The 13,917-nt window shown below is 45.7% G+C and overlaps 1 protein-coding gene across 2 annotated transcripts in view; it reads right to left on the bottom strand.

Moving 5' to 3' along the window:
* PRXL2A (peroxiredoxin like 2A) overlaps positions 1-13,917 on the bottom strand; it is a 79,005-nt gene that overhangs the window by 5,522 nt on the left and 59,566 nt on the right. For both annotated transcript variants that reach the window (XM_029609459.1, XM_029609458.1), the window contains exon 5: positions 6,607-6,771. In XM_029609459.1, coding sequence (XP_029465319.1) covers positions 6,607-6,771 — 165 coding nt within the window. The remainder of the gene's footprint in view (positions 1-6,606; positions 6,772-13,917) is intronic.

Raw genomic sequence — 13,917 nt, forward strand, 5'->3', positions numbered from 1 at the left:
TAGTATGAGGGATAGGAGTGGTAAGACTTGAGACGTAGGAGAAGAGTATTTTGGGGTTGAATCTGAAATCATGGATTTTTTTGGCGTAATAATCTCGTTTATGTTTTTGGGTGGAGAGTCTGTAGCTGTGCAGAGCTGATATGTAGATGGAGGAGTTTTGAGGGGTCTGGGCTTTGCGCCATTGTCTCTCCTTTTGCCTTAGAGTGGTTTTTAAGGTTCTGAGTTCTGCAGTGTACCATGGGTTGGTAGGTTTTGAGGAGTTCCTTATAACTTTTTTGGAGACTGGGCAGAGTTTATTGGCGATGTCTCCTGTGAGGTTATTCCAGGAGGCTAGTGCTGTATCCGGATCTGAGCAATTTAAATTGGATAGTGAGGTGGTTAGTGCGTTCGCTAGGTCAGTACTAGGGCAGAGTTTTCTGAATATTATGGTCTTACTGTTGTTGTTGCAGGGGGGAGGGGTGTTGATAGAGAAAAGGCCTTCTATCAGGAAGTGGTCAGACCATGGTATGGGGGTGGAGGTTGGTTGGTTGGTGGCACGGACAGCTGACAAACATTATGTCTAAAGTGTGTCCGGCTTTGTGTGATTTGCTGGAATCCTAAAGCATGTAGGGACTGTAGTAAGGATTTGCATGAAGCGGTTTGAAGGAGGGAGTCAACATGGAGGTTAAAATCTCCCAGGATGAAGGAGGGGATGTCAGGTTTTATCCAGTCAACAATGAATTAGATTAGGGGAGAAGGTAAGTACCTGGCAAATACCCAAAAACTAAGTATATCCCATGCTACTGATGCTAGTAATAGCAGTGGCTATTTTCTAAGTCAACTTGTGGAAGGTTTCCTTCACTCCAAGAGAACCAGAAATATGCCCTCTGAAAGGCCCAGGGCTTGCATGGTCACCCGGTCAACATCCAAGCCATGAGGGACAAGGCTCGGAGGTTGGGATGGCATAGCTTGCCATGGTCCTGAGTGATCAGGTCTGGAGCAGTCCTGAGCTGGATTGGAGGGCAGAGGCCAGCTCCTGTAAAAGAGGGAACCAGATCTGGCATGGCCAAAAGGGCGCAACCAGGATCATGGTGTCTCTAATCTGTTGGAGCTTTTGAAGTGTCTTCGAGATTAGCGGAAGGGGAGGATAAGTAGATTGGTGCCCCAGTAATGTGAAAAGGCATCTGACAGTGCTCCCCTGACCAGCCTTCCCAGGGAACAGAACTGATCCACCTTCTTGTTCTCTAGGGAAGTGAACAGATCTACATCTGGGGTCCCCCATAGGTGAAAGATGCAGTTTGCCACCTCTTGGTTCAGGGACCATTCATGAGGTCAGAAGGCCCGACTTAAGGAGTCTGCCAGGAGAAGATGCTGTTATTGAGAGCCTAGGACTAAATCTGGGCTGCCTCTTGGTGGAGGAGGTACAAACCTGTCCTTCCTTGTTTGTTCAAGTACCACATTGCCACCTGATTGTAGGTCTGAACCAGGACCACCTTGTCGAATACATGCTCCCTGATCACCCTCAGGGCATAACGAATTGCCCATAACTCCAGGAAGTTTATCTGGAAATACCTTTCCTGCACAGACCAAAGACCCCAAGAGTTGAGACCTGCAACATGGGATCCCCATGGTGAGAATGATCTGGGGGCTGAGGGACCCAGAAGGGCATCCCCCCCTCTCCAGATTGGGTAGGGATTCCCATCACACCAAGTATTGCCGAAGGGGAGTGGTGATCAGTACACAAGTCTGAAGATCCTGAGTGGCTTGGGACCACTAGGAACGCAGCATCCACTGTGCCCTGCACACGTGCAGCTGAGTGAAAGGAGTGAAACTGTCGCTACCATATGCCCCAAAAGGTGCAGAAACTGGTGTGCCGAGACATGAGGGCAACAAGAGACTACCCGTGCCAGGAAACAAGGGTTAGTGCTCGGTCTCTGGGGAAAAAGGCCTTCTTCTGGATAGTGTCCAGCTTGGCCCCGATGAAGTCCAATTGCAGTGACGGCTGGAGATGGGATTTTGGGTAGTTGATTAGAAATCCTAGTTCCTCCAGGAAACGTATGGTGGACTGTAGGGAATGCAGTGTTCCATCTGGAATTGCTCTTGATGAGCCAATCGTCGAGGTAAGGGAAGACTTATTACCTGCCTCCAAAGATAGACTCTCACTGCCACCAGGCATTTTGTGAAGACATGGGGTGCTGACGCTAGGCAGAAAGGCAACACCCAATACTGGTAGTGCTCTTCCTCTACCAGGAATCGCAGATACCTCCGATCCGCAGGAAAGATGGGGATATGGACGTATGTATCTGAGATCAAGGGAGCAGAGCCAATCCCCAGCCCTGAGAAGAGGGATCAGAGTTCCCAATGAGATAATCCTGAATTTTTCCCCGACAAGAACATGGTTTAAATGTCCTCAGATCCAGTATAGAGTGAAGGCCACCAGTTTTCTTGGTAAACTGGAAATACCTGGAGTAGAACCTGTCTCCCTGTTGGCCAGGTGGGACTGGTTCAATTGCCTGAGCCTTTAAGAGGGCAGAGAGCTCTTCTCGGAGTATCTTCTGGTTATCTCTGCTTCTCCACAGAGGACATGGAGGAGAATGAAGAAGAGTTTGTTGGAAATGCAATCTGTACCTCTGCCTCACGATAGATAGAACCCAGTGGTCCGATGTCACCGAAATCCATCGGGGGGGGGGGGGGGGTTGGTGGTCTTGGGGCGGGGTTTGCTGGCTCAAACTCAGACCACCAGTAAAAATCCCATAATGGGGTTGCTATGCCCTCGGCCTAGTTGGCACCCGCTGGGGTCTCGCTCTGGACACCGCCGGATAATATTTGCGTGGCCAATAAAAAGGCAGTCTTGAATATGGCTGGACACTCAGCCCTCAGGCAAGAAGCCTGCCAAATGTGCTAGCGGACAACTGTTGAAGGGTTTCATAATAGTCCTCTTTAAAATCTGTCCCTAAAAAGGTTCTCCTCTGTACAGGGAAGATCTACCAGATGGTCCTGCACTTTGGGACAGAGGTCAGAAGCGCAGTGCTACAGAAACACAGAAATTAAACCTCATTGGTGGTTAAGAGAACTACTGCTGAAGACAGAGAACAGAAGTTCCACATTTTAACAAGCAGCAAGACCTCATTTTGCTCATCAGTAGAGCTGCTGCCTCTACTGGGCAACATTCCTCAGGAAGACTACAAACAATTCAGGAAGAGCCAATTAATTGCTAGGCCCTGAAAGCATCCTACATTAGGATGCTTTCAGGGCCTGGCAATTCTTCTACTAATCTTCCCATAAAGCTTTAAAGAGGAGACCCAAAGAAGAGTGGATGAACTAAGAGATGCCAACATCTCTACCTTTATTCCTCCTCTGCCTTAACCGTCAACTGAACTAGCTCAAACCAGCTACGATGCTGCTTCGCAAAATTCAACTTTGTCCACTTTCAATGTCCTTCTGTGTGGATGAAAGACACTGCATATACAAGCTTGATCTTTGTTGCTGTTATGGAGACTATTGCTATCAATTGGAGTCTGATTTATGCTGCAAATTTTTCCTTGCAAGTATGTCATTTAGCCCAATTAATATTTACTGTTTAAATTATGGCAAATATTTAAGTGTTCATGAAGAACTGGAAAGTTTTCCATGTAAATGGATTCTCAAAATGCTAATTTTAAAAATATTAAAAATGGGCATGTCATTTATGCATTCAAACAAATAGGTAAGAATAGTTTTCTGAAATTCAAATGCAGCTTTAATGGGCAGTTTAATGGGCAGTTTAGCTCAGTATCTTAAAAAATGCTAACAAAGTTATAGCAGGTTGAAGAATCTTTGTGAGCGACATTGCAGATGGGATAGAAGGTAAGGTTTGTCTATTTGCGGATGATACTAAGATCTGCAACAGAGTTGCATGCCGGAAGAAGTGGAGAGAATGAGACGGGATTTAAGGAAGCTGGAAGAGTGGTCGAAGAAATGGCAGCTGAGATTCAATGCCAAGAAGTGCAGAACCATGCATATGGGGTGTGAAAATCTGAAAGAACTGTATCTGATGGGGGGTGAAGGGCTGACGTGCACGGAGCAGGAGAGATACCTTGGTGTGATAGTGTCTAATGATCTAAAGTCGGCAAAACAATATGACAAGGCGATAGCTAAAGCCAGAAGAATGCTGGGCTGCATAGAGAGAGGAATATCTAGTAAGAGAAAGGAAGTGATGATCCCCTTGACAGGGCCTTGATGAGGCCTCACCTGGAGTACTATGTTCAGTTCTGGAGACCGTATCTCCAAAGGGACAGAGACAGGATGGAGGCGGTCCAGAGAAGGGTGACCAAAAAGGTGGATGGTCTTCATAAAATGACTTATAAGGAGAGACTGAAGAACTTAAATATGTGTACCCTGGAGGAGAGGAGGAGCAGAGGTGATATGATACAGACTTTCAGATACTTGAAAGGTTTTAATGATCCATGGTCAACAACAAACCTTTTCAGTTTGAAAAAAAAAAAAAAAAACAATCAGTAGAACTAGGGGTCATGATTTGAAACTCCAGGGAGGAAGACTCAGAACCAATGTCAGGAAGTATTTCTTCACGGAGAGGGTGGATGCCTGGAATGCCCTTCTGGAGGAAGTGGTGAAGACTAAAACTGTGAAGGATTTCAAAGGAGCATGGGATAAACACTGTGGATCCATAAAAGGCTAGAGGATGGAATTGAAGAGAAGAGCCATGGGGGTGGTTTGCTGGAATGGAGGCTACTACCTGGTGATTACTACCCTTACTTAATAAGCCTTCGCACGGTTAATGCAACTCCAAGATTGCTCTCTGCTTCAACGGCAAGGGGAAATGTCTGAATGCAAATCCTCTTTTTCCACAACAACCAACAAGGACTGAACTTCACAGTCTGGGTAAACAAATAAGCATGGGGGTAGCTTGCTTATTACGGTGGTTACTACCCTAAACCAATTAAGCCTGATACATCACTTTGAATGCATATACAGCGTTGCTCTCTGCTTCAACGGCAGGGATAAATGTGGAAGAGAGGATTTACATTCAGACATCCAACAAGGCAATGATCTGTGCAGTCTGGGTAAACAAGCATCGGTGTAGCTTGCTTGATGCAGCAGTTACTACCCTTAACCATTCCTTTGATGCAACTCCAAAATTACTCTCTGCATCAATGGCAGGAAATTTGAATCAAAACAGTTACCAACAAGGGCCCTGAACTTGATGGTTGGTGAAACAGTTAAGTATGGAAAAATAAGTGTGGGAGCTTGCTGGGCAGACTGGAAGGGCCGATTTGACTTTTTCTGCCATCATTTCTGTATGTTTCTATGAATCTGAAAGATCACCATGTGTCAAAGAAAAAGAGGAAAAAAAAAAAACAAAAACACCCCCACAAACGCAAACAATACATTTACTGATATAAGATCTTTGATATACAGTGTTTAACCAGATGCTAGAATAAAATTTTGAAATTATGTTAACAGGTTAACATCTAAACACATTTCAAAGTAGTATTTCAGTATAATCCACTGAGAAAGTCAGGCAAACTAACCCCTAGATTCATCAAAAAAGTTTTGCATGAATAATGCCAGCGATAAAAAAAGGGGCGTGATTAGGGTAATTTTAGAGCTAACGTAATGCACACTATTTAAGCACTTCACATAGATATTTTACCACAATGCATGTTTAATTTATTGCACCTGCAATATTTTCGTTTCTCAGCTTGTGAAGTGACCAGCTCTTTATAAGGCTCTCATAGCAGTCAACTATTTATATCACTTAGGAGGGTCATCTAGTAAATCGAGGTGAGATTTTGGTGGTGTTCTGAGGCTTTGGGTTTTACATCTACAGGCAGACGTACAAACAGCACAGTACACATCAGTGAAGACTTGATGTGATTTGAAATATACGTCTGCCTGTGCATGTAAAACCCAAAGCCTCACCTCAATTTACTAGATGACCCTCCTATAGTGGTATAAATAGATGACTAATAGGTGGTCCACCTCAGAGGCTCTGGCTCTCCCCCCCCCCCCCCAACTCCTTCTCCTGAAACAGAATTTGGAAAAAATCCCGTTTCAGCATAACACAGCTATCGCAGGTCATAATGCTAGGAAAAAAGGTGTAGTTATTTCCAGCGTTATTGCCCACGATAGCATGCATAACGCATGTGTTGTGCTATTGTGTGTAGCATTACCACATCTTATTTTCGTTTACTCCGCCCAAACTACTCCCAAAACCCGCCCACCTGAATAAATTTTGCAAATTTGCATACACAGCAAGCTGCAATAAATAGCACATGCATTATTGCAAGTGTTAGGGCCCTAACACGATTTGATGAAGATACTATGAAGGTTTATTGCACTATTATACAATTTTCTAGGAAGCCAACATGCTCAGAATCCTAAGCTATTTAACTGGCTGGAGCACATTAAGCGATATTTACTAACGTGCTTTGAACTTACCAGTTATAAAAGCATGAAACAAACCACCTGAGACTTCAACTGAACTGTTTAGATTTTTAATTAAAAAAAAAAAAAAGTTCTGAATATAAAAAAAATGCAAACTCCTACAGAAAGGGAATTTATTGGTAATTTTAGCAGATACTGTTTACTTCTAAAAAGTTTAAGTATAGCCATGTGATACAATACCTGCTTCCCAGAGCCAATCACAAAGACACCACCAAGGATAAACCCTTCTCCTGCCATATTGCCACTGTATCCATTCTTCCAAGCCCGCAGGAGGTTCTGCCACACGCCAAGACGAATAAAGCCCAGTAGCAGCATTTTTCTCTTATAAGGGCCATAGAACTGTTTCTAAGAAAATAAAATGAAGGCATATCAGGATTCTAGTGTTCAAATAAGACACCAGCATGCAAAAGAGTGGTGGTCCCCCAACCGGGCGCCTGGGTAAACCAAGTCAGAGATACTAAATGTTCAAGAAAGCAATTTCAATGTGGTATCAGAAAAAAGGCCAACTATTGTATCCAAAACCAGAAAGAGAAGCCTCAACACAGAATGTGAAATTTAGAGTGGTGCACCAATAGCTCTTAGCAGCTGATGAACACTGTAACTCCACCCTTGGGCATATAAAAGGATGGGAGATTTTTTCCTTCATGGAGAGAAGAGCCCACTTCCCCAATTTGATTTTTATTTTTGACTGGATTCCAACTTATGGGTCATGCAGATAGTGATGAGGACCCAATGAAGACAGCAGGAGTAGCTGAGAAGTCTCTGGACTGGTCTAGGAGAACCACCACCACCACCACCACCACCACCTTCCCCCTTCCAAGAACTCTAACCCTCAACTATCCTGCTGACAACAAAGGATTAAGCCGAGTCACATCACCTTTTAGAGAAACCCATTCTTAACTTTATTTCTAGTTGTAATCCAGCCAATACGTACAGGAATAGAACTGGGTGGGCATATAAATACTAGGGATGTGCATTTGTTGCATTACATTTTCAAAACAAAATGAACAAATTTTTGGTGGTTTTCTTCATTTTGCTTTTGGGAGAGGGGAAAGCCAAAACACAAAATAAAAAAACAAAAACCCTACCCCGCTAGCTCATGACCTAACCCGCAGCCTGCCCTAAAGCCTCTTCTGACTCCTTCTTTGGCCCCCACTTACCCCTCCCATGGGGTCACTGGCAAAGTAAACGAGAAAGGAGGGATGCAGACTCACCTCCCGCCCTATCTGTGTACTCCTTATATCGGCAATGGTTGGCCCAAAGACTGGCATCATTTTCTTGTACGACTAATGCTATACAAGAGAATGGTGCTAGCCGACCCAGAGACTGTGCCATTGAAGTTGCCATGGCCTGTGTCTTGGGTGCCGACTGGCACCATTGTAAGAGTATATGTCTGGTCGTTGGCATCCCTCCTACCCTTTTTACTTTGCAGATGACCTCAGAGGAGAGTTAAGTGGGGGTCGGGGTGATTCCTGACCACAGCATTATTTCGACAAGGGTCAAAGGCAGCTCAGGGGCAGGCTGCAATCCTGCCTAGTGGGGCGGGGGGGAGGGGGTTTAAATGTTTAATTTTGTTTCAGATAAGATACTGAAATGAAAAAAGCCAAATGATTTTCAGATTTCGAGGCGGGATGGTGCCTGGTATTAGGTTAATGGCACAAATTGAAGGATTGATGTTCTGATAAGGTCTCCGCCCTCCTCTTGGAGAAAAAACATCTGCATACTGCAGCAGCAATCCCAAAGATGTCATGGCTAGTGGAATTGGTGATGGAGGCGGCATGAGGCATGACAGCAAGGGCTTCAATTCGTCAGCTGAAGAGCTCCCCAGCTGAAGCTAAGGGAATGGAGTTGCAACCAGGGCAATCCCAACACAATGGAGTGTACTGCCTGTTCAATGATGTAAAAGGTTCTCTTCCATATGTAAAATGCTGGTGCAGAGGCACAATGGAGCAATCATCGTGGTGATCTGACCAGGGAGTGGTTCCCTGTAGATGGAAGAAATAAAGGCGAGTCCCTGGGAACAGTCTGTATCTTCAGATGGCCTTCATGATAAAGTTCCCACCAGCGCAAGGGTAGAGAATTCATGCTTGTCCGTGGTGATCGCCACTGGAAGTGTAAGTTGGGGAGCAGGCGTGGTATAGCCTAGGATCATCTCCCCACTGGCTCCTAGGCTCAGTTTCCCTGCTTCATGAGACGAGACATCGAGCCAGAAGATGCCCCTTCCCGGCACAGTAGAAACAGACCCATGGTGCAACGATGGTGCTTCTCCTCTGGCGTGAGACGACTCTGCCCAAACTGCATGGGCTCCTTGAGTTGTGCTGATTTGGGTGCTGCCACGGGGACCGGGGACAAAGGGGAGCGAAAACGTCAGGGCGAGCATTACGTGCCTTCGCAGGGTTTGCAACTCCCGGGCCTGCTCCTGGAGACTGCGGTCGATCCTACTGGCTATGTCAATAAGGGCATCAAGCATCTAGGAGAGCTTCCTTGCTGCTAGCTCATCCTTTACTTGAGGATAGTCCTTCCAAAAAAAAAAAAAAAAAAAAACCAACAACTCTGAAGGCTGTCCTAGCCAGGGTACAGAATTCATTGGCCTAGCCCATCAAAGGTCTAGCACCCTGTCGAAGGTGCAGAAGGTCAGATCCAACAGTAGCCAAGCGACCAGGCTCATCAAATACTTGTATTAAAGCCTTGACGAATTGCTGCAGGTCCTGGAGTAGTGCATTTCCTCACTCCCATAGGGGGGGTAGGTCCAAGCCAAAGTCTTCCCATCGAGAAGCGAGAGAATGAAGGAGGTCTCAATGGTGTCACTGGAGTACTGCGCTGGCTAGAGTGTTAATTGCATAAAAAACACTGGTTTAAGAAACCACAGCACTGCTTGGAATCCCCCGCATACCTGGGTGGTACAGGAAGGTGTATAGTAGGTGTGGTTGGCGCAGTTATCTGGACTGCAAGGGCCGTGGTACAGGTCATGGTTGTTGATGCGTTCCATAGAGCCTGCCAGCATTTCCAGAAACTGTTGCTGAATCTTCTGGGCCAGGCCAGGTATGACTGGAGGCCTGAAAGATCCGCTGGGTCCATGGCCTCAGCAAACTGCTGTGTACGTGGACCCTTGGGCGGAGATGAGATTTGCACTACCTGCAGGGAGGAGCCCTGCAGGCCCTCGTCATCAGTAGGTGGACCTGGCTGGAACAGAGGCCCAATGGGACCTTCACCAATACCAGCCCATGTTCCCCACAGGTTGAGCCCTTGGGTGCTAGGGCCGGCTGGACTTAGGTGCGGGACTCTGGATTGCGAAGGATCTAACAAAGGCTGGAGGCCAGCAAGAAGAGCAGTCAGTTCAGGCCAAGGTTGGATAGGTGTCAAGCAGAGTCTAAGACGTACCAGCAGACAGGGCTGGCAGCAGATAAGCTAAGTCCAGAAGAGGTCCAAGGTCAGCCAAGAGTCGATCCAGAAAGAAGGCAAAGTCAAGAGCAATCCGAAGTCCAAGCCGAAGATACGATCCAAGGGAGCGAGAGCAAAGAATCAGGAACAAGCAACCAACTACTCACAGGGAGTGCGACCTGTTGCTGAGGCGTCTAGGGCTGGTCCAGGCTGGCCTTAAATAGGGAGGCCTGATGTCAGCGGAATGCGCCGAAAAGGATTTCCCGCTGTGGTCCCTTTAAATACTGCCGACTCGCGCGCACACATGCCTAGGGACGCTAGCTCAGATGAGCTGCGTTAGCAGCATGGAGCAGCCTACCGCATCTCAGGTCATATGGCCCTCTCAGCATCAGCAGTCCTCCCCTCTGCCCGGGGTCCAAGGTAAAAGCGGCAGGCTGAGCACAACAATGAAGCTTGCTGGGACTGGATAGACAGTTTGGTCCTTTCCTGTCGTTATTACTATGTTATGCTCATGCATGACACAAAAGATGCTACCATGCATGCTGCTGCATTTTGCAGAACATGTAAAGCTCAAATGCAATATCTGAGTAACCCAACATACAAAGTTACAATAATCAATAGTTGTTAGTACAACGTTTTTTTCAATTGTTCTAAAGTCCTCTCTAGAAAGTGCATATTTAAGGAATCTCAGCAGCCTTAATTTAAAAAAACAAAACAAACCAGGAGCAAGAAACTGCAGACATTTGTGGTTTTAGGGTCAGTCCTTGATGAAAATTAAAATCAAGGTCCCATACAGAATTAAATGGAAACAAGGTGCCACCAGTCTCCCTTGCCCACCCAGAGCCCTACTGATTTGAAATTATTGTGGCCAAGCCAGCTCTTTACAGATCCCAGACACTCAGAGATACAAGAATGGTATCAGTCAAAGATCTAACGACTGGAAATACCAACAGAATGTCATCTGCATAAACCTTGAAATTAACCTAATAAGAAGAGAGAAGTGCACACCACGGGATCAAATAAATGAACAGCTCACAAAAGGGAGTGCAAGGCAGCAGAGAAAACAAACTTTTGGGGCACCTTGATGAAGGGCAAATGGGTATATCAATAACAAGAAAACATGAGAACATAAATGTCTTCTCAGCAGTGACTGCTGTATACCAGTCAGCTGGATTTACTTCAGATAAGACAGGACAGGTTTTATGTAAGTTCAATTGGGGTATAGACTAGTTTATCCTCTTGCTGATAACAGCCAGGGATGGGGGCGAGGGGGCTTAGGGACCAAGTAAGGAGGAGTTAGTGGTCCCTACTATGGCAGGCCCTCACCGGCACAAAGTAGAGAAGATTCATAGTACTGAGGGGCCCAGGTGTCTGTGGAAAAAGGGGCACCCGGGTCTGGTGGTGCCATTGGTTGGTACGTATTAATGGGAAAGAAAGGGGGGAGCCAAGAGCCAGTTAGAGGGGGTGCCTGGGTTTGGTGATTCCAGGTGTCATCAGCCCTGTGAAGTGGGCTAGATGCAGTCCTAAAATCATGATACGGGTGGTCTTGGAAGGCATAAAGGAGGCCAGAACAAGCCACAAGAGGGTGGCCTTACTAGACTGCAAGGGCAGCTGGGGTAGGTGCGGTGGTGGCGGCACACTGCACGAAGCAGCAGCTGCCATGCCCTTCCCGGCAGCATTCACGAAGCAGAATGCAGCCAGGGATCAACTTTCACGCAGTGGAAAGTTGGCGGGCAGCCAGCTCACCTAGGTGCAGTGCTAGTTGGGCTTGGCGGGGGCATTAGGTTAACAGTGCACTTAGCATTTGTAAATACATCATAGCCATGTTTAAGTTGTTAAGGCTGTGGCAGTTTTCATCCATTCAAGGTGCATTTCTGGAATTGAAAAGAAAAAAAAAAAAGAAAGATGTAATTATTGGTAAACTGTGGGAAGCAGGAAAAGAGGAGGGGCACTAAAGGCAAAAAGGTATAGCAAGCTCCAGTTAAGACAGAATAATAAGATTAGGGCTTGATAAAAAGTGGGTGACCAGTTGGACATCTAGCCTATTTTTCTCTTCTTTCCAAGTCTCCCATGGAAAGGATGCTGTTGATGTCAGCATGAGCAGAGGAAGGGAAGCCAAGGATTTGCCCACACATCAATCCCCCCCACAGCCTCATTTGTCTTCTTTCTAAATACTATGCTTCAGAGATATAGGAATCAAAGAAGGGAAAAAAAAACCCCAACTCCTCCCCCCATCCCAGAGTTTATTATGTCACAAGTCAAGCTGCAGGCCTTCCCTTACAAAGCCAGTATGTGTTTCAATAATCCTCACCAATGCCCCATTGTTCCCCCATCTACACATCATTTGTGCTGTATCCTTCACTCACAGCTGTCTTTCTCCATGAAGGGCATTCACCACACGCTACGCAATCCACAATCCTTGCTTTTCAGTCATGGCCTCAACTCCCAACCCCTGAACAAGCTAGTAAGATTAAACTGGCCACTAACCTGAGAAAAGGGCAATACAAATGCAACCAATAATTGTCCCAGTTTCTAATCATGCTTTTGATTAGATCTTGTGTCCCTTTAGTGGTTTTTCTAGATTTACTGGAATGAATTTGTCTGTGCAATAGTGTGCGCCTGTGTACAGATACATCCCAACAACCTACTTGTGAGCGACACAGATGAATGGAAGAAAGGAAGGGTAGAAGCACCCTCTGCCACCTCTAATGGGAGACTATCACAGCTACACCACCCTTTCCATGAAAAAAAAAAAAATTGGATACAATACTCTAAAATGAGATTTCAGAGGTTTACACAGTGCTTTTTTTACTTACTGCTTTTTTTTTTTTTTTACTGTTAGTCTTTTCCTTATGCACCCAAGCATTCTTCTAGTTTTGGTTGTGCCTTGACACTCTTGTTTTTCCGTCTTTAAAATTGCCCAATATGTTGATCTCCTCCAGATCTCTTTCTCGTTTAGTGCACCTTTGAAGAACTTTCCTTAGTATTTACTGTACATTTGGGGCAGATTTTCAAAAGGCCCGGCGATGCGCATAAAGCCCCAGGGCTGGCAAAAAACGGGCTGCGGAGGGGGCAGGGCGGGGGTCAGAGGCTCCCGGCACAGCGGCCAATTTGCTGCTCGGCTGAAGTAAGTTTTAAAACAAAATTAAAAAAGAAGAAAAAAAACAAAGGTAGGCGGGGAGGAAGGGCAGGGAAGGTGGGGAAATAGGAAACGGGGAAGGCAGCGCGGCTCTGCGCACGCAAAGTGCATAATTGTGCACCCCCTTGCAGGCGCCGACCCCCGATTTTATAACATGCGCGCGCATGTTATTAAATTGCATGTCCACGTGCGTGCGCCAGATAGCGTGCGCACATGGACGCGTTCGCGCAAGTTTTAAAATCTTCCCCTTAGGTTTCTTCTGCCTAAATAAAAAGAGACTTTACCAACTAAAATGTAATGCTAAGAAGTGCAAACAGGACAATTTCCCAAGATGCCTTAAATCACTTACTCATCTTTTCCAAACTACTCCTGGCAATAAATCACTTATATAAAAATAGTGAACAGAACTAGACTCAGGACTGATCTGTGCACTCCACTGGCAACCCCCCTATCCTCAATATGAACTTTGATAACCATTACATTTTATTGCCTTTTGCTCAACCATTTTCTAATCCTATCAAATCACTTTTGGGACCCACACACAGGTTGCTTTATGTGGCACCATTTCAAAGACCTTGCTGAAACCAATCTATGCTACATAGAGTGCTCTCTACTGATCACCCAGTTAAAAAAAAAAAAAGAAAAAGAAATAAAAAGTGAGCTTTTACACAATCTTCCTTTAATAAAAATCTGCTACCTCAGATCATATAATCCCCAGAATTTTAAGATAAACTATCATCAGTTTATTCAGTGAACCCACCAATTTCCCCCAATGATCTCTGTCTAACCCAGTGTTTCCCAATCTGCTCAAGCCCCTGGCACACCTACACTAACTAAAATAGTGTGGTATACCAAACCCCACCAAAAAAACAGTGCAGACAGAGGACTCATATGGTGGAAAGTCAGGGAAGCACTGAAATTCCCAACAGTGTCTCTTCCAAGTTTTAAAACAAAGGGAGAGAGGGGGGCAG

This window comes from Rhinatrema bivittatum, chromosome 7, assembly GCF_901001135.1.
Source record: "Rhinatrema bivittatum chromosome 7, aRhiBiv1.1, whole genome shotgun sequence".
In the NCBI taxonomy this organism is placed as follows: domain Eukaryota; kingdom Metazoa; phylum Chordata; class Amphibia; order Gymnophiona; family Rhinatrematidae; genus Rhinatrema; species Rhinatrema bivittatum.